Source organism: Melospiza georgiana, chromosome 6, assembly GCF_028018845.1.
Source record: "Melospiza georgiana isolate bMelGeo1 chromosome 6, bMelGeo1.pri, whole genome shotgun sequence".
NCBI lineage: Eukaryota > Metazoa > Chordata > Aves > Passeriformes > Passerellidae > Melospiza > Melospiza georgiana.
The window spans coordinates 27,099,114-27,121,244 of NC_080435.1; the positions used below are offsets into that span (position 1 = coordinate 27,099,114).

The following is a 22,131-nucleotide window of genomic DNA, read 5'->3' on the forward strand; positions in this document are numbered from 1 at the left end:
ACAGTGCAGCTATGAGAGAAGATGTATTTTTTCCTTATCCATTCAATGATTCATACTCAAAATAAAGGAAAGTTTACATGATTCTCCCTTTCCATGTCTAGTGGGTTTTCTAAACACCTTCTCTGTCTCCACAGTCCAAAAAGTCAAAGGCACATCACAAATTATTTCGAGTCAAGTGTTTTTACAACTCCATTTGCTGTTGATGGCCAGTCTTCAGCTGTTCCTCATCCACCTACACATCTTTGTGTTTGAAATCCTTCCCTGCCCTACTTTCTGTTGCCTTTCCCCCTCTCTTTTTTTAATTACTTTTCTTTCTTGGCTTTTTATCTACTTGCTTTTGCCATCTCGAGCTATCTTTCCAAGTTCAGAAAACAGAAAAACACAGAAAACTCTGCCAGAGATTTAACTTTGTCCTCACTACAACCAGGATCAGCAGCTCCTTGGGCCACCTGAGTAAAACCAAAATAAGTGTAACACTTTTTGAAATTACTCTAGGGTGGAAAGCATGGGACAATTAGAAGCAGCAATTAGTACAGGGCTGTGGAGCAGTAACTTTCCTGAGGACAAAGGAACAGCTCTCTGAGCTATCCCAGCAGGCAGGGTTGGCACAGGCAGTGGCACTGCATGAGCAAACTGGTGGCCAGCAGACACAATACACCTTGTCTCACCAAGTCTGTCCCCGGGCTCAGCAGAACAAGCAGGAGTTTCTCTTCATCCACTTTTCATTCAATGCAGGCTACAAAAAATGAATGAACCCAATTGCCTGCTCTCCAAAGGCACAAAGGTGACATCACTGTGATGTGGATCATCATCTTCAGGACCTGGCTTCACCCATCCCTCTCATCTGATCAAGGCCCACATAACTCTGTCCCAGTTCTTCCAGTGCTGCTATCCATCCTTGAGATGGGGATGGAGACCCCAGGCAACAGAACAGTGGCCTGGTCTCTCTTGTGCATCTTCCTTTGGTGAGGAGGGCCCTCATCCCTGATTGCTTCAGGCTTCTGATCTGCCCCTGTCACACCAAGTCACAAGGAGTATAATGCAACATCACCAAAAGGATAAACAGTACAGTAACCACCAACAAACTCCAGACTTTTGAAACAGTGATTATGTCTGAAGAAGGGATTGCTTCACAGGTGAAAGCATGAAATGGCTTCCTTTGAACAGAGCAAGCATGAGAAATACATTCATAAGTCTGAATCTGCAAAATCAGACAGCTCAAGAGAAAGTCTTCGGAGAAAACACCATTGAGGTGGGATGTTCCGCTTATATGAAAGTATATTATTAAACTGATTATTAGAACATCAGGAAAAACTGTGAAGCAATCATCATGGGCAGTAAGAAGCTTGTAAAGTTTAGGTAGTTACCCAGAGGGAGAAATGATCACCCTTGTTTTTGGGAGCCAGGTGTGATTGTCTGTCATCTTCAGGATAAATCATGCAACTTATGTAAGAAAAGGGTAACTGAAACAGAAATAAAAGGGAGAGCTGACCATGAATTCAAAAGTATCAGAACTTGGGGTATATTATGTAATTATAAAGCATAAGAAAAAATTAGCTTCCAACATTTTGATGGCGAAAACTAATAAATAGAAAAAAGAGGCAAAGTGAAGCGTGAAATGAGCTGACATAAAAGGAAATAGCTGCAAGTAATGTTACTGTTGGATACATGATAATGAAAATTCACTGATAAAGTGAAGAAACACTTCTAACATAAATAATTAATGACTACCAATTAGAATTAATACTGAAAGAGCCTGTAGCTTAGATTGCTAGAAATTATAAGAAATTTTATTTTTATACAAATGTGCAGTTTTGTGTTTGGGAACAAATAGCACCACTATGTGCTAGAACCTCAGTTTGACATGACAGAAGAGGAACTCAAAATATACTCTTCAAAATCACACTTTTTGTGAACTGCTGGCATGAGGCAGCTATGCCAAAACAAATATAAGCCCAAGCTGCCATCGAGAGATCTGATTTCAGTAGAGATATGAAAATATTTTTTTGCCATGTAAGATCTCAGTGAACCTTTACCTGGAATATTGTATAAAATTACAAATTTAATCTGAAAAATATGCAAAGATGGGCCCCTGGAATAGATAAGAGATTCTCTACACAAGAGAAAACTTGCAGATCACGGTTCTTCTAGCCCTGTAAAAGGAAAGCTGAAATGGGGTAAGATTGCTCTCTACAAATGTATCACTGCAGGAGTGGTTTGTTGGCTTAAAAGGTGGGTGCTGGCAGGGAAACAAAGGTGTGTATTGGCAAATGCATTTAGTCTGAGAGCTGAAGGACAATTAAAAGGAGGTTAGAGGCAGAAAAGCACAGCTGTGTAAAAGATCACGCGTGGTCATTTTACAAAGGGGCTTCTGTGAGCCCCTGCCTGCGGCAGCTGAGCACCACGAGCCCATTCAGTTCCCTTTAATTCTCTGCTCCTCACAGAGGTACCTGGCTATTATTTTTTTTCAGCCAGTCTGCTGAAAATAATTGAGCAATAACTTTTGCATCTTCAATACCTCTGAAGGTTCTTTCAAGAAGTCTATTCTGTACAAAAGTTTTTCTTTATAAACTGTTTTATTTTAGTCATATGACCCAGAGAGTCCCATTTTTTTAATGCATTACTGAGCCAGGGCTCACATGATCAAGTTATAACTAAACCTCCATCATTCCTCTGAAGGTTCCCTTCCCCCTGCAGCACTCCTGATGGATGTCAGCCTTTCCTAGCAACTGTTTCTATCACCCACACATTTATCAATATACTCAGTGTACTAAACTATAATTAAGTGTATTGATACGCCAAAAGGCAATGAAAAAGAAAGGAGGAAATATCAAACATAAATATCATTCATATTAAACTGGCAGGGCTTGGCACAGTGGCCAGTACAGTTCAGAGGTGTTTTAATTAGTTTTTTTCAAAATAAGAAGAATGAAATGAAGTTTCATATTCAGATCTCGTGGCGGGTATTTCTGCTGCCTGTAAGTGACGTGGCAAGGACGCAAAAGTAGAAATAATGTTTGTGTTTAGTCATGCAGGAAAAGATAACAATCAGCCAACAGGAAACTTGTAAAGTTCAACAAAAGACATGCAAAGCCCTGCACTGGGGTGGAAAACCCCAATGCCCCAGTACAGACTGAGGACAGAGTGGTGGAGAGCAGCTTTGTGGAGAGGCTCTGGAGATACAGGTGCCAGCACACTGACTGTGAGCTGTGTGGGTAAGTCCCTGGGCAAGGGACAGCAGGGACACACTCTTCTCAGCAGTGTCCAGTGATAGGATAGGAGGCTACAAACAGAAATATGGAATTTCCACTTAAACAAAAGAAAACCCTTTTTTTATTATTGCAAAGGAGGTCAAACACTGGCACAGGCTGCCCAGAGTGGGTGTCGAGTTTCGGTTCTTGGATGCTCAATGCCCAGCTGGATGCAGCTCTGATGAACCTGCAGAGAGGGTGGGCTAGACAAGCTGCAGAGGTCCATTCCATTCTGATTGAGTAATTTTTACTGAATATACATCATAATCCTAACAGCCGTTCCCAAACTCTAAAGAATTAGCACATTATTGCATAGAAAGCATAGAAAAGGTAGCAGAATGCATTCAATTGCAAACAATGTATTTGCTACCTATCCTGTTTGTACACTGATATCTAACAAGCAGGATATTCGGGGTAGAATTTAAAACCCACTCAGATCACTAAATAAATATCCTCAATCAGTTCATTCATTAGTAAAAGACAAAAGAGTCACTCGACAAAAAGCTATCGACTCTTTGGAGAGTAAAATCACAAATTTTCTCTCATGAGGTGTTTGCCCTGTTTTGAATCCAAAGATATCTTTAAATGCACCAACTAACTTTATTCCACAGCTAAAAATAAATTCCTTCACTTTTCCTAAACTGGTTGAACTAGTTTTGGTCAGACCCTTATCTTTGAACCATAGTGCCTCAAATTAGAAAACAAACAAGCTTTACCTGTGTTAGTTACTGCTCATACTGAAGCAGGTTCTGAGCTCCTGTAGGATGGCTCCTTTCTCACTGCATCCTGTACAGCTGTAAGTTTGCAAAATCCAGCCTATATTACTGTGCAACATGGAGACAAGAGCTGCTAATGCTCATTGCATCACAAATGCATCCTTTATAAACCCCTTCATTCCATGTGGCTGTTAGCCCCTTCCAGCCTGAGCACAGATGAAATATTACAGGAGTCTCAGCTTGCCGAACAGAACCTGCCTGTGCCCTTTCTTCTGGCAGCACAGAAAGTGACATTTCTCTTGGCTAATCTTTTAATTAAATGGGTTGCATTTAGCAAGGAATTGAAGTGAGCATCCCTGTGGCCTTCACAAGTATCTAGGCCGGGGTAAAAATGTGCCTCGGTTTATGCAAAACACTTCATGGTGCGCCCATAGGTGACTGAAACAAAGCAACACAACTGCAGTTTGCATAAAAGCAGCTCTGTTCCTGAGGTAAACAGTGTATGCATAGGCACCTAGTGTATATATTTGTAAAAAGTGAAGCTATGCACAGAAAAACCAAGTTTCCATATGAACACTGTGCCCTGTAGTGCAGCTGTAAGTCCTGCTGATACTTGGTGGCTTGTGTGTGGTGCTCTGTCATTGTCCAAGGAAGAAGATTGGGGAACCTTGTCTAGGTAGGGGGTGCAAAATTAAACATTTCTATGAGCTGTCAATAAAGGACACAAAATTGTTACAATCGTTGACCTTGCTTAAAATTGGAGAGATATAATAAAGCAGTCTGCAAAGCTCCAAAAGGTTCCTGTGAATGAAGAAACTTGCTGGCATTGGGTAGAGAAGTGGGTCAATTTAAAGATACAATCCAAATATCTTTTTTCCCCTCAATAGTGAGCATTTAGGGGTTTGTCTCACTCTCATGGGTAACAAACCAAGATTTTGCCTTGCAAGCACTTGCAGTTATTTACCTATGGATTCCCACAACCTTATGTCACGCCATCTCTGTGCTGGGTAATAGAGTTTCAAATAGGGTTGGGTTGGGTTTTTTTTTTTAATAATTTATTCAGTGTTCCCAGACTAGGCCACATTGGTGTTGATATCTTCTCTTTCCTGCAATGAAAAATTCACAATGCTACCTTGAATAACCAGTTTGGTAGGTTCTTTGAGAAGTAACCATATGTTACTACATTAAAATGCAAATGCATCATGATACAATGTCACTGTGACATTTTCCTGATCATAAATAATTTAGGAGAGATAAATTAATTGTGACTTTAAAAGAGTAATCTTGAAAAAAAATCTGATTTGCTTTATTATTATTGTTATTAATAATATTGATAATAATTTATACTGAGAACATCAGTTAATCCACTGTCACTGCATTATAATTTATTAATGGACTGCAATGATCAGAGGATATGGTATTTATTAGAGACAAATTTTAAACCACCACCATTTTTAGCTGTTTTCAAAAACCAGACTGGACACTGTTGTTCCCACACTGAAATATTGCTGGGATATTCCCCATGACTTTCATTTGGGGTCACAGACACATTTTACTGAGTGACTTCTGTAAAATGTACCTAAATTTAACTGCTGTAGTAATCTGAGAAACTTTAATTTACATATTCCAACTAGAGTTTTTTTTATTTAATTTTTTTCTTAAGAGTTCATGTGCACAGACTGCAATTCTGTGCCTGTGCTGCAATGGACTCATCTTTTCTTGGTAATCTGAAATGGAAAAGCCTCATCCCACAGTCTGTTGGGCTGCCTACCCCATGTAAGGGTTTCCATACAACAAAAAAGGAACCCTTGGTGTGTAGCAGGGTACAACGAAATGGTAAAACTTTTCATCAGGACTGTGGGAGATTCAGACTCCAATCTTTGTCTGCCTGAGAGAGTTTTCCTATGACTGAATGATTGGATGATGTCCCAGCTTCAGTGAGCAGGTGTTTTCCAAGGGACAGTCTGTGAAAAACCGTCCACTAGACAGTTGTGATGAGGAGTTTGCAGTTATGTGATTCTAAATACTCTGTCAAGAAGTACCTAGGTACCAGGAGTAACTACTCCAGAGTGAAAAAATCATGAGAATACATATCTAAAAATAAGTATAAAATAATCACTGGGCTGCTGTGGAGGATGTGAGCAGAGTTCTCATTCTCATGGCCCTCAAGTCATTCTGAAAAACCAACCTGCCCTTGCATAAGCCAAGACTGTGCTTACAACAATTCTCATATAATACCTTATTTGTACAGTAATCTGGATAGTACAGGTTACACAAGTTTATAAAGGGTGTTTCCTAATTTTAAATGCCTCTTCTTTTTTTTTTTTTGTTTTTTTTTTTTTTTTTTTTTTGTTCAGCTGATGCATGTCCATCTATGCAATATTTAGTTGTGAAACCAATGGCATATGGTGGCAGGGCATGGCATCATGGCAGCACAGCACCAGAACATCACGTTGCACTGTTTGGTAACAAACAGTGAGGCAAGTGGAGCGCAGTGACTTTTGCACGCAAATATAGCGCCTATCAATGGCAATCTGATAATCCCAAAATTGAGCTCAGCGCTTTGGGGGTTGCAGCGGCAGTGCAGGCTTGGTGGCTGGGCTTGGTGTTCTCAAAGGCCTCTCCCAGCCTTGGTGGTTCCACCACTCCACGGTTCCTCGATTCTCGGCCATTGGCACAGGGTCGTGCTGCCTTTGCTCCGCGGGCTCCGGCAGCCCTGAGTGCTCTGACCCTCTGTGAGTGTGTGTGTGTGTGTGTGTGTGTGTGTGACCCTCTGTGTGCACTGTGTGTCTGTCCCTCTGTGAGTGTGTGTGTCTGTGTCTGTGCGTGTGCATCTGTGTGTGCCCCTCTGTGTGTGTGAGGGTGTGTGTGACTCTGTGTGTGTCTATGTGTGTGCGTGTCTGTGAGTGCAACCCTCTGTGTGTGCCTCTGTGTGTCTGTGTGGGTAACCCTCTGTGTGTGTCTGTCTGTGTGTGTGACCCCTGGTGTGTGCCTGTGTGTGTGTGTGTGTGTGTGTCTGTGTGGGTAACCCTCCGTGTGTGTGTCTGTGTGGGTAACGCTCGGTGTGTGTCTCTGTGTGTGACCCCCGGTGTGTATTACTCTCGGTGTGTGTCTGTGTGTCTGTCTGTGCGTATTACTCTCGGTGTGTGTCTGTGTGTGTGACCCTCGGTGTGTGTCTGTGTGTCTGTGTATGTGACCCTCGGTGTGTGTCCGTGTGTCTGTCTGTGTATGTGACCGACCCTCGCTGTGTGTCCGTGTGTCTGTCTGTGTATGTGACCCTCGGTGCGTGCGGCTGCGTGTGGGTGTGAGGGGGGAGCGCGCGGCCCCCCGCGCGCGGCGCCGCCGGGGGCGGGGCCAAAGGCGCCCGCCAATCCGCGCCCTCCCTGTCCCGCGAGCGGCGGCGAGAGCGTCCAATGGGCGCGCGGGGAGCGCGCGCGCAGCGGCCAACGGGAGCGGCCGTGCGGTGCCGCCGTGCGGGACCCTCGGGGCGGCGAGCGCCGGGCGGGCACAGCCGGGTCCGGGCAGCGCCGGGGCCGCGCCGCCACCGCCCGCAGCAGGTACCGGCAGCCGCGCCCGGCCGCGCCGACCCCGCCCGCGGACCGGGAGGGGGGTCTTGGGGGAGGGGGCGGCCGCGCCTTTCCGGCAAGGAGGGAGGGATGGATGGATGGATAGATGGATGGATGGGGGGGCGCCGCAGAGCTCCGGGGCTTGTCGGGGTGGCGGCCGGGCCGGTGGAGCGCGGCGGCCGCGGTCGATGCTCAGCGAAGCGGGGAGCGTGGGCGAGGCCGAAAGCCCCCGCTCCGCCCGCCGCAGGGCCCGGGCCTGGGTACCACCGTCCCCCCCGGCCCTGCCTGCCCGGCGGCTCCCCTCGGGCACAGCCCGTGCCGCGGGGCCGGCGCACGGAATGGGCTCGCAGGGAAGGCCACGGGTTCCTCTGGCTCTCAGAGCGGCGGGAGCGTGCGGGGAGAGCTGGGATGGGCCGTGCCCCTGCCCCGGCCCCGCGGCTCCGTGCGCCGGGAGCGCTCCCTCCGTGGGGAACAGCGGAGCCTTTCCTCCGGCCGGGCCCCGGGCGAGGCTCGCCGTCCTCCTCGGAGCGGGAACCGCCGCGTCCTCCAAAGCGCTTCCCTGAGTGGAGTTTAATGTGTAGCTGATTGCAGGGGATACAGTGGTTGGTAGCGAGCTTGTAATCGAAACCAGCTTGATTCCCATGAAAATAGAAACCTTTAATTTCATTTAACCTACTTCAAGGCTCTAGCAACTGGAGCTTTTTTTTTTTTTTTTTTAATATTTTAATAACTCTTTCGGTAATAATTAAGAAGTGGAGCATGTAGGAGTTTTACTATCTGTGACATCCATCTGTACTGGGGCAGGCCAGTATTTCTTGATCCCCAATTTGTGTATCACGTCTGGGCTTCTTAAATGAGATACCATTATTTCAGCAATTTGGAAATTATATACTAGGTATATCGTAGATTTCTAGGATCTTCAGCTTCTCTACCCTGTTTTTCACTCTTCACTCATATATCGGTGCCTTAAAATTCAGCCATTCCCCCATCAAAAACCTCTAGATGGATAGGAAAGATTAATTTTATGGGTTATGTTTTTATGTTTGTTTTTTTTATCTCTACCTATTGCGGAGCTATAAAGTAATGACAGATCTCTCTCTACATTTTTTACTGCAAGTACTTGGTCTTTATTGCTGGGCCGTAGGTATAGTGAAGCTTTACTAGACACAATTTTAACAATGAAAGCACGTTGGGGGAGTTGTTCTAAATTAAACGTGGCTGTAAGTTTTGGACAGGATAAATGGTTTTTTTTCCTTATAGTTCCAGAATAACCCAGCCTGTCCATATCTTAGTTGTTAGCAGCTGATACTTGTGTTGATAAAATTTAACACTGAAGCAAAACTGTAGCCATCCATACCAAAAGGCCAAACTGAATCTCCTTCTGGCTGCTACAAAGTGAAGAGTTCACTGTCCTCTTCCTGTTTTCAGTTCTAGCTCTTGGAGGAGCTCCCAGTTCCTCACAAGGGTTATTGTTTCCGGTGCTAGGAAGGGGATGCACCACAAACTAAAATGGTTATACAGCCATGTGGAAGGTTGAAGTGAGTGAAGAAGGTCCTGGGCGTTGTTGGAGATATGAATTGTTGCAGTGACTTCAGGCTTGGTTGGCTTCTTCCGCCGGAAGTTGTGTCTGTTTGGTTTTTTGTCACAAAATATTCAGTGTTTGAGGATGTTCCGTGTAGTTTGCTTGCTACTTGTCTGCAGGAAGCAGAGCTGCTAAGTGGCAAGCTAAAAATTCTGAAAAGGAGCCAATATCAGCTAGAGTTGTGCTTGGCTAGTTTGGTAGGTGCTGTGGAGCACTTGCATTATGTAAACATTCGAGTATTCAGGGTTTTTTTGTTTGTTTGTTGGGGTTTTTTTTTGTCTTCTGAGTGTTTTGTAGTGAGCACTGTGTTTCTGTTGAGCTCTGTCCAGTAGTGGGGACCCCAGAGATGTCACCTGTCCCTTTGTGCCCTCGCTGTGGTGACAAAGGCCTTGCTTTTAGCAGATGTTGGTGTTGGCATCTGTGTGTGCACAGGACCTCACACCTTTCTGCGCCATTGTTCAGCCTGATGTTTGTAAATTTGTAGAGCTCCTTGTGCAAGAGGCTTAATTGATAGGCCAGGACATCCATTAGCATAAATAGGAGTTAAGATTGGAGCTCTTGGCGCCTCACAGGATCAGTATCTGCCATCCTGAACAGGAGGAGGAGGAGGGAGGCTGCCAGCATCCTGTTTGGAAGACAGGTAGGCAATCTCTTGGTACAACTTGCTTTGAGTGTCTGTTTAAGTCACTTTTAAAGGGAAGAAAATGGTGGAAATGGGCTTTTATTTTTTTTGTTGTTGTTTGTTCCACATGTATTGGAACAAAGGAAAGGTAAACTAGTGTGGTTTTTTTTCCTTTAGAAGGTGATTATGTTTCAAATATGACTTGGTAGAGCACTTGTAAGATAAATGAGTAATTTTTAGGTTTCAAAAGAATTATTGTGAATTTCTGCAGGAACATAATAGAAGAGAAAATACCATTTAATTGTAAGAGATTTGGAAAAGTATGGGAGGAATCTGGAAGTGTTGTTTCCTAGGACTTTAAATTCAACGTGTAATGTCTATTGTAAAACATGATTCAGGCCCTCTGTGTAATTTAAATCATGAGAAGAATAAGAGCTGGGCTTTTTGTTCTTGATTAACTATTCCAATTGTAATTGCTTTGTGAATAATAAGTTTGAACAGAACATAATTGCAGGTGCAGGTTTTGGGTAGTTATCCTTGTCTTGTCTGATCAATATATGAAAAGGTGGATCTGGGTTTTAATTACCAAGATTAAGGAGTTAACCCTGAAACAAAGTAGAGGCTGTAAGTCTCTTATCACTGAAACTTGACAAACTGCTGAGCACTTGAATGTTGTGTGTTCTCCCACCCCCTTTTATTTACTTGATTTTTGGCTTTCCCCTCCCAGCAAAATGACAGTATCACAGTGGTAGCTGCAGCAATATTCCTGCTGCTACTAAAGCTTTCCCCAGTGAGAATCAGGGCTGGATATCAGGTCGATATATTCCACCTTCAGGTTCCTCTGAAGGCTGAAGTGATGCCTGTGGCCTGTTTTCCTAAGGCAGTGAGTAAAAACTGAGTGATGGAGAGTCAGCTGTGAGTGCTGCTCTGCCCATTGTGTTGTAGATGTGTCCTTCAGACAGGCTCTGTTCTCCTTTACGGGTTAACTCAAGAGTAATGATATATGCAAAGTCAGTGCCATGATTTATGCAACTACTCTGATAAACAGTGAGGCTTTATCTTGTAATCCTTTTCATAACCAAAAGTGCAAATGAGATTCTAATGCAGATTTCCAATTAAATTAGATAAAATGATCTGGAACTCAGCTTCTGTTCACCAAATCTTGAATTTGCCTGTATCTTGATTTCCTATAATTTGTTTTAAATTCCCCCTGCATGTGTGTTAAACATGTTTTCACATTAACTGGTGATGGAGTACAGTTAATGTCCTTATGAGGGATATGCTTTCCTGGAATAGCTTAATTTCTGACCTGATCTGTGCCTTCTGTGCAATTTTGAGAAATGGGTTTAACTATGCCAAAAGAGACTTTTTTTTTTTCCTCTTCACTGTGCACTTGATGACTAGACTCAAACAGTAAACAATTTAGAAAAATGTCAACTTATAACCTAATTATAAAGGGATTGTAAAAACCTCCTGCTTTGTTCCAGTTAATTTTTGGAGAAGGGACTGTCTGTAAAAGAAACATATTTACAGCAAAGCAAGGGACTTCCCTAGTATGTACTTTGTGAACAGATTACTTACTAAGAAGTAATTACAAAGTCATCTGGTACAGAATCCCTCTGAGTATAGGCACAAGTAAGTGGAAATTTGTAGTAAAGTCAGAACTTTGGCTGAAGGAAGGTGTGTGAACACATGCTTGAGAAATATCTGTGTAACCACAGGCATTGAATAGCTCTGACAGAGTTCTGCTGAGATCAACTCAACAGTGTCCTACATTGAAACCAGGTTCTGCTCTGTAAGAGTAAAGGATTAAAAGAGGTTAAACACTCCATGGCTGTGAGCACAGCCCTCACTTCAGAGTATCTTATTTCACCAAAGGGTGTCTTTGGTGAAGTAGTTGATGAGTTGGGCTGAATTCTGCTGGTAAGTTATTGGGTGGCCATGGGTTAGTTGGTCCCAATTCACCACCTTCCCAAAGCAATTGAGTGAATACTGTACTTGGGTTTCGTCATTGTCATCTAAAAGAAAGTGACAGAACTACTTCTGTGTCTGCTATCAATGTGAATTTTGATATTAATGTTCTGTAGTGCTGTTCAAGAGATCATATGCAGTATTAGCTAAGTCTCACCTAATTCAATTTAATAATGCTCCTTACCTTGAATGCATGTGCTGCCAGAGGTAGTAATGTATCCAGGAGGAATGTAGCTTGAGGAGTGCACATTCTAGGGCACGCTTTCAGTATCTAGCATATTTCAGCAGTTAAGAATAGTGAGGAGAACTGTTTGAAAAGCAAGTCTACTTTATTTTTGTACACAGAGCTATACACTCAGCTATGTAAACTTTGACCTAACTAGATTGGTTACTCGAACTGGTGTTGTGTTTCATTAGATAAATGATTTAAAGAGGACAAATCTTTTCATTGGCAGTTGGGAAGTTTCTTTCTAGTCTTCAATCCTGAAGATGTTCAACTAGTTTGAAATGCCTTATTATTTTTCAGAAATTCTCTTAAATCACTGAGTGTCAGCCACAAGTTTGCCATAGAGTTTTTGGGACTTCTGGTGGCATTTATCCATGCTGCAGTTTTGGGCCTGGTCCTTCAGATTGATTTAGTTTTGTTGTATTTCACATATAGAGAACACACTATTACCCTGAATCCATCCCCATTATTGTGTGGAAAGTGTGTGGTGAGACACTTGAGCTCTGGCATATTACCCAAAGACTGGCTAGTTGATGTTGGATTAGTGGGCCTATTTTGATAATTCTTCCAAACTTAGTTGTTCTAATTAGCTTTCAAGCCTGCCAGTATGTTTTCCAGCTCCTAGAGGTGTGTTACATTTTCTTGGTCCCTGGCTTACAGCTAGTAAAATGAACTTGCAGAGAGTAGATAAGAATGCTGGTGAAATCTAAAACATGGATAAATCTGTCCTTCTGCTAGCTGAGGGAAGAATCCCAAATCTTCCATGTGATTGGGAAGTTTGGAATAGGTATGCTTTAAGGTTAACTTGCACCCAAAGCAGTTTACAGTCTCTATTCATCCTTTAAAGCAGTATCTTTCACAGATAAGGTTTCCCAATGGCTATAACCTTGGACCACAAAGACAAACAGACTGTATCCTTTGGAGATATGCTGCCTGGGTATTGGCCACATAGGGTAGGTCATTGGCCCTTGTGGTGCTTGAAAATGTGGGCATTCTGCTGATAGCATTCATTGATTTGCTTTTGTGGCAACAAGGCACAGATGAACTGAGACATGATGATATGATATAATATGACATGACCCAGACTTGTCTTTCTGGCAGTAACCTTGTTTAGATGAGTTAAATATTACTTCTTTTGTTGCCCGAGTCTCTCCAATCTTTCCAGTTCCCAGAGTTTTATTTTTTTTTGGCTTGTGATGGTGTCCTTGTAATGTGGCAATTGGAGCTCTGTATGAGGGACTTCTGTAATGATTTTTGTCTGGTGTGGGTGCAGTGGGGAGTGTGTGTGGTATTTAAACACACTTGGTGCACTCAGATTTGATGTCTGGACAAATTTCATCTTCTGAATATACCTAAACAAAATACTTCTGCCACCTTACTTTTTCTGCTTTTTACTCCTGCTAGTGCTGGGTTCAAGCTGTCAGAGGGAAGGGGCAAATTGATTTGTTGGGCTGTGTTTTTGCAGAACTTTGTGTTTTATTGCTGATGTTTGAGAGGTTGGGAAATGCACATTTTCCATTTCCTGTGAGCAATAATCTTGATAGGATTGAATTTGGAGGGAGCATGCTGTTGACCTAATGTTTGTCAGTGATAAACCAGAAGACAGAGCATTTAATCTCTAACAAGGACACACATGCACACTCTCTGGCTGCTGGATTTAGCATTTAAACATTTAGTGGAACTGCAGCAGGCTTTCCTGGCACTTGGAAAGCACATCTTTAAGCATCTTGATCTGTGTTTGGACAAAGCTGGGAACTGATCATTTTCCTGTTAAAAACAGAATTGTCCTTGTTTTGAGAGTCAGAGCCCTCTGAAGCTGGGAGTTAAATATTGCTGCAGTAGCTCTGGAGGCAAACAGAGCTGCTGTTGTTTGCTCCATAAAAGCACTTGCTCAGCCTTGGACACAAGAATTTTTTGCAAGATGGGGAATGTTGGCTAGGATCCTGGAGTGTTGGTTTGCTGGTGGTTTTTCTTTTTTTTTTTCCTGAAGTGCTTATGAACTCTTCACTTATCAGAGGGCAGCATCCTTCACACAAGCATATCTACAAAGTGTCACTGTGGGCTTAGCCCTGAACCTGGGAATTCAGAAGGATCCCAGCAGCTTCAAGTAAGATTCCTCTAGCAAAGGCTGTTTATACCTCAGGGTGATGTGGGGATTTTGAGCATTTTGGTTCTAGAGTGATAATTCTTTACAGAACTCTTATTAAGCCTTTCAACTATCAAATTTCTTTTTTCTAGACTTTTATTGCTTATTAGCTCAAAAAGGTGTTTATAATACAGGGTTTTAGATATCTCACAGTGTGGATTAGACAATTTTATGTTTGGTAGGAATTCTCTGTGTGTGTTTGAAGAGGTAGGTTTTAACAGATGATTGGGTAACTGGTGACAGTATGTATTGCTTGTTAACAGCTATTGTAAACAAACAAGATGTGCTCTAAACCAGATAGATAAAGTGATTGCTGACACTTAACAACCTTAACATGTTAAATTTGTTTTTGCTGTGGTACCTTGCAAGGTAGATATATTTTTTGCACTTGTACCAGCTTGTTATGTGTTAGAGACTAAACTAAATTTCTAATAGGAACTACATTCCCACTATTCCTGTATTTCTTGACAGTTTTGTTTAAAAACAGAATTATAAAATAGTTCTTCCAACCCTATCAATCCTGTGATTCTTCAGTAATTTGCTGCTGTAAAGAACTTTAAAAAGTAATATATTATAGCTTGTGAGTTAGAGATGAGGAGTTGCCAGCAGTGCTGTGCTCACTGGCATGTGGACATACATTCTCAGAGAAGGCAGGGAAAGGTAGGTGGAGAATGGGAACATTCTTTCCTTTCCCTGTGCTTGAGATAACCTTGCTTTCTAACCTAGCAAAGCATAGGCTGCTGGGTTCAGGTTTTGATCATTCACACCTAGATTCCATGCATGGTTTTTACCCTTTAAATCCAATTTGGTGCTTTTAGGCAGTTCCCTCACAATCCATGTGTTTATTGCTGTAATGTTGACAACAGTGTGTACTTCTGAAAAAGTCACCAATTATGTTTTCTAGCGGGAATCTTCCAGAGTAATGGAAGTAGAAGACAATCTCAGTGTGGGGAGTTGCTATGAATAAGGGCTACCAAAGTCTGGTTGCTGGAGTACCAGATAAATGGGATTGAGAGTTTCTTAAAGGAAATATTTCTCAATCCTTAAAAAAAAAAAAATTAGCCTGCAAACATATAAGTGTTGCTGCCTCCCAAGTGTGAATGTGAGTATTTGTGCATTGTCCTGGTTTTTTAATTGAACCCATTTCATCATTATGCTTCATCGTAGCTCTGGATGTTGATGTTTTGTAGGTCTGGTATTCTGATTTCAGCCTCTTACACAAAGGAATATGATCAGAAATGACTGAAGCAGGAAACTTTGATCCATTTTGTGCCAGTTTTCTTTACATTGCCTGAGCCTAAATATTTGTCAGATTTTGCAGTCACTTAAAAAGCTGGACTACAGCAACACAGGTATTTCCACTGACAGCATAACTTTTCATTGCTTTCATGGCTTCCAGAAGCAGATGTTGGACTATAGCCGTGTACTGGGTATTGTCCAAGGTTCTGTGTAGATGTAGCCAAAGACTCTGCCCATGTGAGCAGGTTTGCATTGTGTCAAAGGCAGGATTAAACTTTTCTTTGAGGAAGGACAGGTGAATGGATAGTATTAGATACTCTCATAGGGTCTCAAAGTGTAAAAAATAGAAATTATGGCTAGTTAGGTAAATTAGTAAGAAGGGTATGTAGGAACCATAACAAAACTGATTCTTAGTGACAAAATTGCTGCAGTAATGATTGCATGAGTTTTTGCCTCCCTCTTTGAGGGAACTGAAATCCTGTCCTTTATATGGGAGTGATCATGCAGATCTTTAGGAGGAAGTGAGTGGTGTACACAAAGACCAGGAAAACAAAAGTTATGGGGAAGACATACCTGAAGAGCATTAACTGTGACTTTGAGCCATGATAAAGACAGCAGGCCTGTACCTTAACTGAACAGGGAAAAATGACTCATAAGCATGCTGTGTCTTGCACTCCATGCTTTGTGGCAGGAGCTGTGCTTTCAGATTTGCATTAGAGTCTCTTAATTGTGTGGTGGAAGTGTTTTAATGTAAATAGCTTTTTCTCTTGACCTTCAAAGAAACAATTCCAGGTGATGTACTGTGGTTAGTGGAAATAGTAGTGCTTGTTCTGCTCCAAACTTGCTGCTATATCCTACTGCTGTTAGATGCTTCACTTGTCAAAGAAGGGAGTCAAAAGAAGGATTTGGAATATCTGACATAGCACTTGGTACCCAGACTTGTAGGTAGTAACTCATTTCTAGCAAGTAATCACTTGGAACTTATTCAGAGACTCTTGAGATATGAGCACATGAAAAACAGAGCACAATTGCTTTGATCTGGTGGGTACCTGACAAAGAGGTGTTCCAAAAATATTTACTTACTTTTCAGGCAAAAAGGACAAATTAAATGTTCACTCCTAGCATACATTCTGTGCATTCCCTGGTAAGACGCTGCTTGCAGAATCTTGCTGGCTTGAAAGAACTGAGTTCAGTTCTTTGCACCTTTATTCCTGGGTGGCAGGTGAAGAAAGGTTCTCACCCTGTTAAGGTATTCAGTGTCGTAATCCTTATTTGCCTAAGAAGCATTCCATCTGTCTTTAAAGATTCTCAGTTCTGTGGGTTTTTGTTTTAGTTCCATGGTTTTATGGACTCTATCCCTCAGATGAGCTCAGCTGGTCAGTGTGATGCTGATAACACCAAGGCTGTGGGGTCAATCCCCTTATGGGCCATTCACTTGAGAGCTGGATGATTCCTGTGGGTCCCTTCCAGCTCAGAACATTCTGTTACTCTCTGTGGTCCCTTTCTGGGAGTGTTTTGGTTGTAGCAGTTTGCGTGGAACTGCTGTAGAGGACTATAATTACTACATCACTACATCCGCTCAGGGTTTTTGATGAGTGTAATCAGAAAGATTGGTAAAATGTGGTGCAAGTGTATCATAATGCTGCCATCTTATCTAGTGAAAGTAAACTGGTTAAGAGTCACAGTAAAGATGACTTAAAAGAATGGCAGCTCTGGATGATGCGCTGTAATTGATCCTAAAGGCCATGTTCTCACTTTATTGTGAGACATACCATATTTGTCCTCAAAAAGAGTTTCAGTTTCTCTTAGCAAGAATGACATCATTTCCAAGAGGCTGATAAAGGGAGGGGAAAAGAATCATGATTCTCAAGGTTAACTTACTAACTGAAGCAAAACCTAAAGCACTTTCTAGCTTTGTGCTGAATTTGAGTAATAATCCCTTACCTTCATTTTATTAGGAGGTGTATTTGTGGCTACATCTTAGTTTGTTGAGAATTCTAATGACTTTATTGTTAGGTTTTTTTCCTTCCAAATGACTTAATGGATGAAGCAGTTGGAAAACTCTAATCTGTGGATCTGTTTTTTGTAATCAGTGTAAAACTATCAGATCCCATTCCAAACAACTAACTCAACCTTCTCTCTGGTTTATTTTAATTGGTAGGGAGGCTCATCCTAACAGTGACTGGGGACTCTGCTGGCACTGTCAAAATTGCAGCAATTGGGATGCTTGGCTCTCTGTCTTCTGTCAGTGGGTTTGAAGAATCCATCTGTGATTACATTTTAATGATACAATCTCTAGTTCACATGGAGCAGCCCCTTGGAGTGGTGAAGGACTGTGCACACAGAGGCAGAACTGGACTGAAGTTGGGCTATTTTCCTGGCTGAGTGGATATCTCAGTCTTTAAAACACTGTTAACAGGAGCAGTTTGCAAGATCTGGAACGACTGTAGTGACCCTGTGGGAATCTTTCAGAATGTTGTGAAAAAAGACAACTTGAAGTACTGGTTATAGGTAAAAAAATCTGTTAAGCATTTCTTTCAGGTATAAACAGCACAGATATGATTATTCAATCTTCTGCAAATCTGGAATCTGTAAGTTCTTTAACATACTTTTTGATTTTATCTTTTGTGAAGGTCACAATGGTTTCCATTCCTGAATACTATGAAGGAAAAAACATCCTCCTGACAGGAGCTACAGGCTTTGTGGGAAAAGTGCTTTTGGAAAAACTGCTCAGATCCTGTCCTAAAGTGAAGGCAGTGTATGTACTGGTAAGAAAAAAAGCAAAACAGACAGCTGAAGCACGAATAGAAGAGATTACCAGCTCTAAGGTATGTGTCATATACTCACAAAGTTCATTTTTGTCCTTCATTATGATGCTCTCATTTCATTTTGAGAACAACTTCAGTCTGTCTAAAGCAAAATGTTATTGTTAATTTTGTTGTTGTTCTAACAGAAATACAAAATCTAAGACCTGGCAGTGCTTCTATAGCTGCTTCAAGATGTTGGTCTCTAACAAAGCCAGTAGTTGAAAATTATCCTGTATTTAATTCAGGAGGAGGATGTTCAGCTGTAATGCAGAAATGAGAAGTAAAAATCTGTGTCAGAGTTTGTTAAGAGAATATAAAATCAAGTAAAAGAGATAGTGGACTGGGAGTTGTAAGACAGATTGAGACTCTTAAAGGTTTCAAGCAAGTCACTTTTTCACCTTGTGCCTTCTCTTTTTTTCTGGAATGTGCTACTGGATCTAGCAGTAAATAAGAATGTGTAATCTCAACGGGAACTTAGATCTGTAAGTGGAACAGAAATGTTTGGCTTAGCAGATTGGTCAGCCTGTGACAGCTAGAAAGGCACTGAAGGTCTGTGCTGTGGAATTCTCCAAGTGGCTCTCTAAACGATTTTCTGTGCAAGCTGGGTCAAATACTTTGCTCTTGAAGAGACTCATTACCTTGATATTTTGGTGAGCTAGGCTGACCTTTCTTACTAAGTATAGAATTATCCATCTCTGTTGCCCATTCTTCTCCTTAGAGAGTATCCTGTTCATGATGGGAAGGATGAGGAGAGATTTCTAGCATGAGTTTTACTAAAGCAGAGTTTGCTTATTTCTATCTGGGCCTTTCTCTTATGAAACACAGGTGTCAGCACTTTAATTTTTTCATTGAGATACAATGTAGTCTGTAGAAATTGTGTCCTTAGAAGGTGCTAAAGGAGAATCAATAAGGAGCTATGTGCACTTAGAGGTAAGTTGTTTAAAGTACAGCAGTGGATTTCTACAACTCTGACTAGCTGGGATGATAGCAGATATGAGAATGGCTGTTCCCTAGTTAATTGTTTTCTGTAACCAGTCAAAAAACTGTATCTCATTGCTCAAAAAGCATCTTCGTGTAGTCTTGAGAAATGTCATAAACCAGAATGAGTTACAGTGGGGTTCTGTCTTAAAATTCAGTTGCATGTTCTCTCTATACAAAACCTTCAGTTTGTCGCTGCCCTGAAACAAAGAAAAGATCTCCAGACTAAGCTCTGAGATGCAAAAGGAAACATTTCTCAATCCACTTTTTGTATACACTATTACCCAAAAAAAGGTAGGGAATATTTGGGCAGAGAGAGAAGTAGCACTAGTGTGGACTGATTTCAACTTTGGTAAGCTGTAAGGCTCAGTATGGCTTTTAGGAAACCTGTTGTAAAAGGCTTCTAAATTTGAGTCAAAGTCTGCTTGTAGTCTGTTCCAGCTCCCATTGAGATAAAAGTCTGATGTGCTTTGAGTCTTGGTGAGCCCTTATTGCTGGAGCAGGTTCACAGCAGAAGTCCTGTTAAGCAGTTACTGCTTGAGGCAGGAACGTGCAGGGATGGAGTTGCTCATCTATGCAGAGATGTAGAATAGGGCCAGATGTTTGTTCTGTCTTTATCAAATGATTAGATAAGATTGAAAGTCCATTGTCTAAATGGCTTTAGTGTCATCAAGATTCTTCCAAAAAGTCTATGAAAACTTTAATAAGATCTATTATTTTAAGCTGTCCAGTTGCAGTGGCACTGCCAGTAATTCTTCACAGTTTAGATGGACTCATTAAGTGTTCTGAAGATCTTTCAATGTTCTGTTTCTTGAAGAGTTTGAAGTCTAATTGGGTGAACATGGTAATAAATAAAATAAATGTGAAATAAACTGGGCTGCAAATAGCAAAACAGTGTTGAGGTTTCTACTTTCTTTGGACTTCAGGTATCTTAATTCCTCTGCTGATTTGCCATATGTATTGCATGCAGTCAAGGTATTTCTTCTCCTTAGTCCTGGTGTCAGTGCTACTAAGGGGTGTGTGGGAATAGTCCATGACTGTGGTTGTGAAAAGAGGTATAACAGGTGTGATGGATGTATGAAAAATAAAAACTGGCTCTTGAAGCGCTCATCCATGGTACTGCATTTCTGTTATAAGGCAATATCACACATAAATGTGGTTAACAGGCAGTTGCTTCAGCAACCCAGGGGAAGGTGCCATCATTCCAGCCAAAACCATAGTAGGCTTATTTTTTAAAATCACACAAAGTTTCTGCCCTCAGGTAAGAACTGTTTGTTGTACCCATAAGAGTTGCAGAGGCTTTAAATGCTGTCTTGGCAGCTTTGTCCTATAAAGTGAAGCTTCATGTTTGCAAAATGCAGTCAGGCCTCAGAGTGGAGATGTACCATGTTCTCATGTAAAATTAGCACTGCTACTTCAGGTGGCCACACAAAGAGTTGCAGTAGCTCATGTTTGGGCTGAATAAACATCTCTAAAAAAAAAAGCTGGACCTTTTTTAGGTCACACAGCTCTGGGGCTTCTTGCTCTTGCCAGTGTCAGAGAAGCAACAGGAATAAAGAAATTAGAGACCAGTCTCTGTGGTAGAAATGCAAGCTTATATTGCCTAAAGTGCTGTGAAACTGCACCTTTAGGTGACTTAATTTATAGTTTAAAATTATTTAACGTCATTCTGTAAGGAAATGTCTTTGACTGTTTGTATTTGGTATAACCACATGCTTGGGCAGGAAAAAGAAAGTGCTGCCTGCCATGATTTTAATACAGTACAATTGACTGGTGTTGAAGCAATTGTAAGATATTGGCCCCTGGACAGTAAAGAAGGGTCTGCTCTTCTGCAACTTTCAAGGGTGTTTTATTGCCACACTGCTGTGTGGCTCAGGAAAACTTGCATACTAATGAGTGTAAATAAGATGAGGCAAGAATTTTGATCCGTGTGTTAAGCCACCTGGCTAGAACACAGCTATTTATGAGAAGAATTCTTGATGGAATATAATTTTGATGAGGTTTTTTTCAGGGGGAATTGGTAAAGCTCAATCAGATGTTTGATAAAGCTCAATCAGATGTTCTAATGTGGTTCTCCAAGACTGGCATAATTTAGGCATAGCATTTCTTAAATCACTTGAAATTTGTAAATCTTAATGCAAGATTTCTAAACCTAAAGTCCAACATGACTCATATAAGAATTTGAGTAGCTGTTATCAAGCTTGGGAAGTGGGTAGACTGTTCCCTTTCCTTATGTTGGGAAAAAAATTTTGTTTATGAGAAGTCTGTAACATGTTCTTATGGTATTGCTAATGCACTGTTCTAACTTCCTGATGATCTCGAGAAGTTAGGAGCCATAGACAAAGAATGTGGTATTTTTCTTCACTTAAGGAATTGTTTCTCTTACCTTCACTGAGTTTATAGTCCTGTTGTTTTTGACAGCTCTTTGACAGATTGAGAGAAGAGCAACCAGACTTCAAAGAAAAAATAATAGTAGTTGCGAGTGAACTTTCACAGCCTGAACTGGATCTTAGTAAATCAATCAAGGAAGAACTTATAGAATGCATTAATATTATATTTCATTGTGCTGCTACAGTCAGATTCAATGAACCACTAAGGTGAGTCTAATATTCTGTTTACCCTGGTCTGATCAACCAATGGTGCTCAAAGGGAGGGGGTGAATCAAGTGTCTGCCCAGTGTTGCAAATATGGGTAGAAAGGCTACAAATAACCTGTAGCTACATCTACTGTTCTCTCTAGTAATTCCTCCTGGTGTAAGCAGAAACTATTCCTTTGGTCTGCCTTGTTAGAAAAGGAATGCACATTTTCAGAGGGTAGAGTTTTGTGAGAAAAGTTGTGTGTGGGAGGTTCTAGTGCTTTCTCTCTTACCTGATAAGAAAAACAGGAGAATACAGCTCAGCTTTTCTTCCTGGTTTTTAAAAGTCCCTTATTAATAATAGAGGTTTGCATTGGAAGAAGTGGGGAGAAGTAGATGCACAGGGGGAGAGATGAAAACAAGAAGTGGAAAAAGTGGTGCACACAGCTGGG

At 41.6% G+C, this 22,131-nt stretch overlaps 1 protein-coding gene across 2 annotated transcripts in view; it reads left to right on the plus strand.

The window, feature by feature from the left end:
- The first annotated feature begins 7,467 nt into the window (after positions 1-7,467).
- Positions 7,468-22,131, plus strand: part of FAR1 (fatty acyl-CoA reductase 1) — a 33,716-nt gene continuing 19,052 nt past the window's right edge. Inside the window, exons 1-3 of one of the 2 annotated variants that reach the window (XM_058025718.1) lie at positions 7,468-7,524; positions 17,953-18,147; positions 21,526-21,701. In XM_058025718.1, coding sequence (XP_057881701.1) covers positions 17,959-18,147; positions 21,526-21,701 — 365 coding nt within the window. In that variant the 5' untranslated portion in view covers positions 7,468-7,524; positions 17,953-17,958. Of the gene's footprint in view, positions 7,525-17,594; positions 17,831-17,952; positions 18,148-21,525; positions 21,702-22,131 lie in introns of those variants that run through there. The other variant, XM_058025719.1, reaches the window with a different exon arrangement.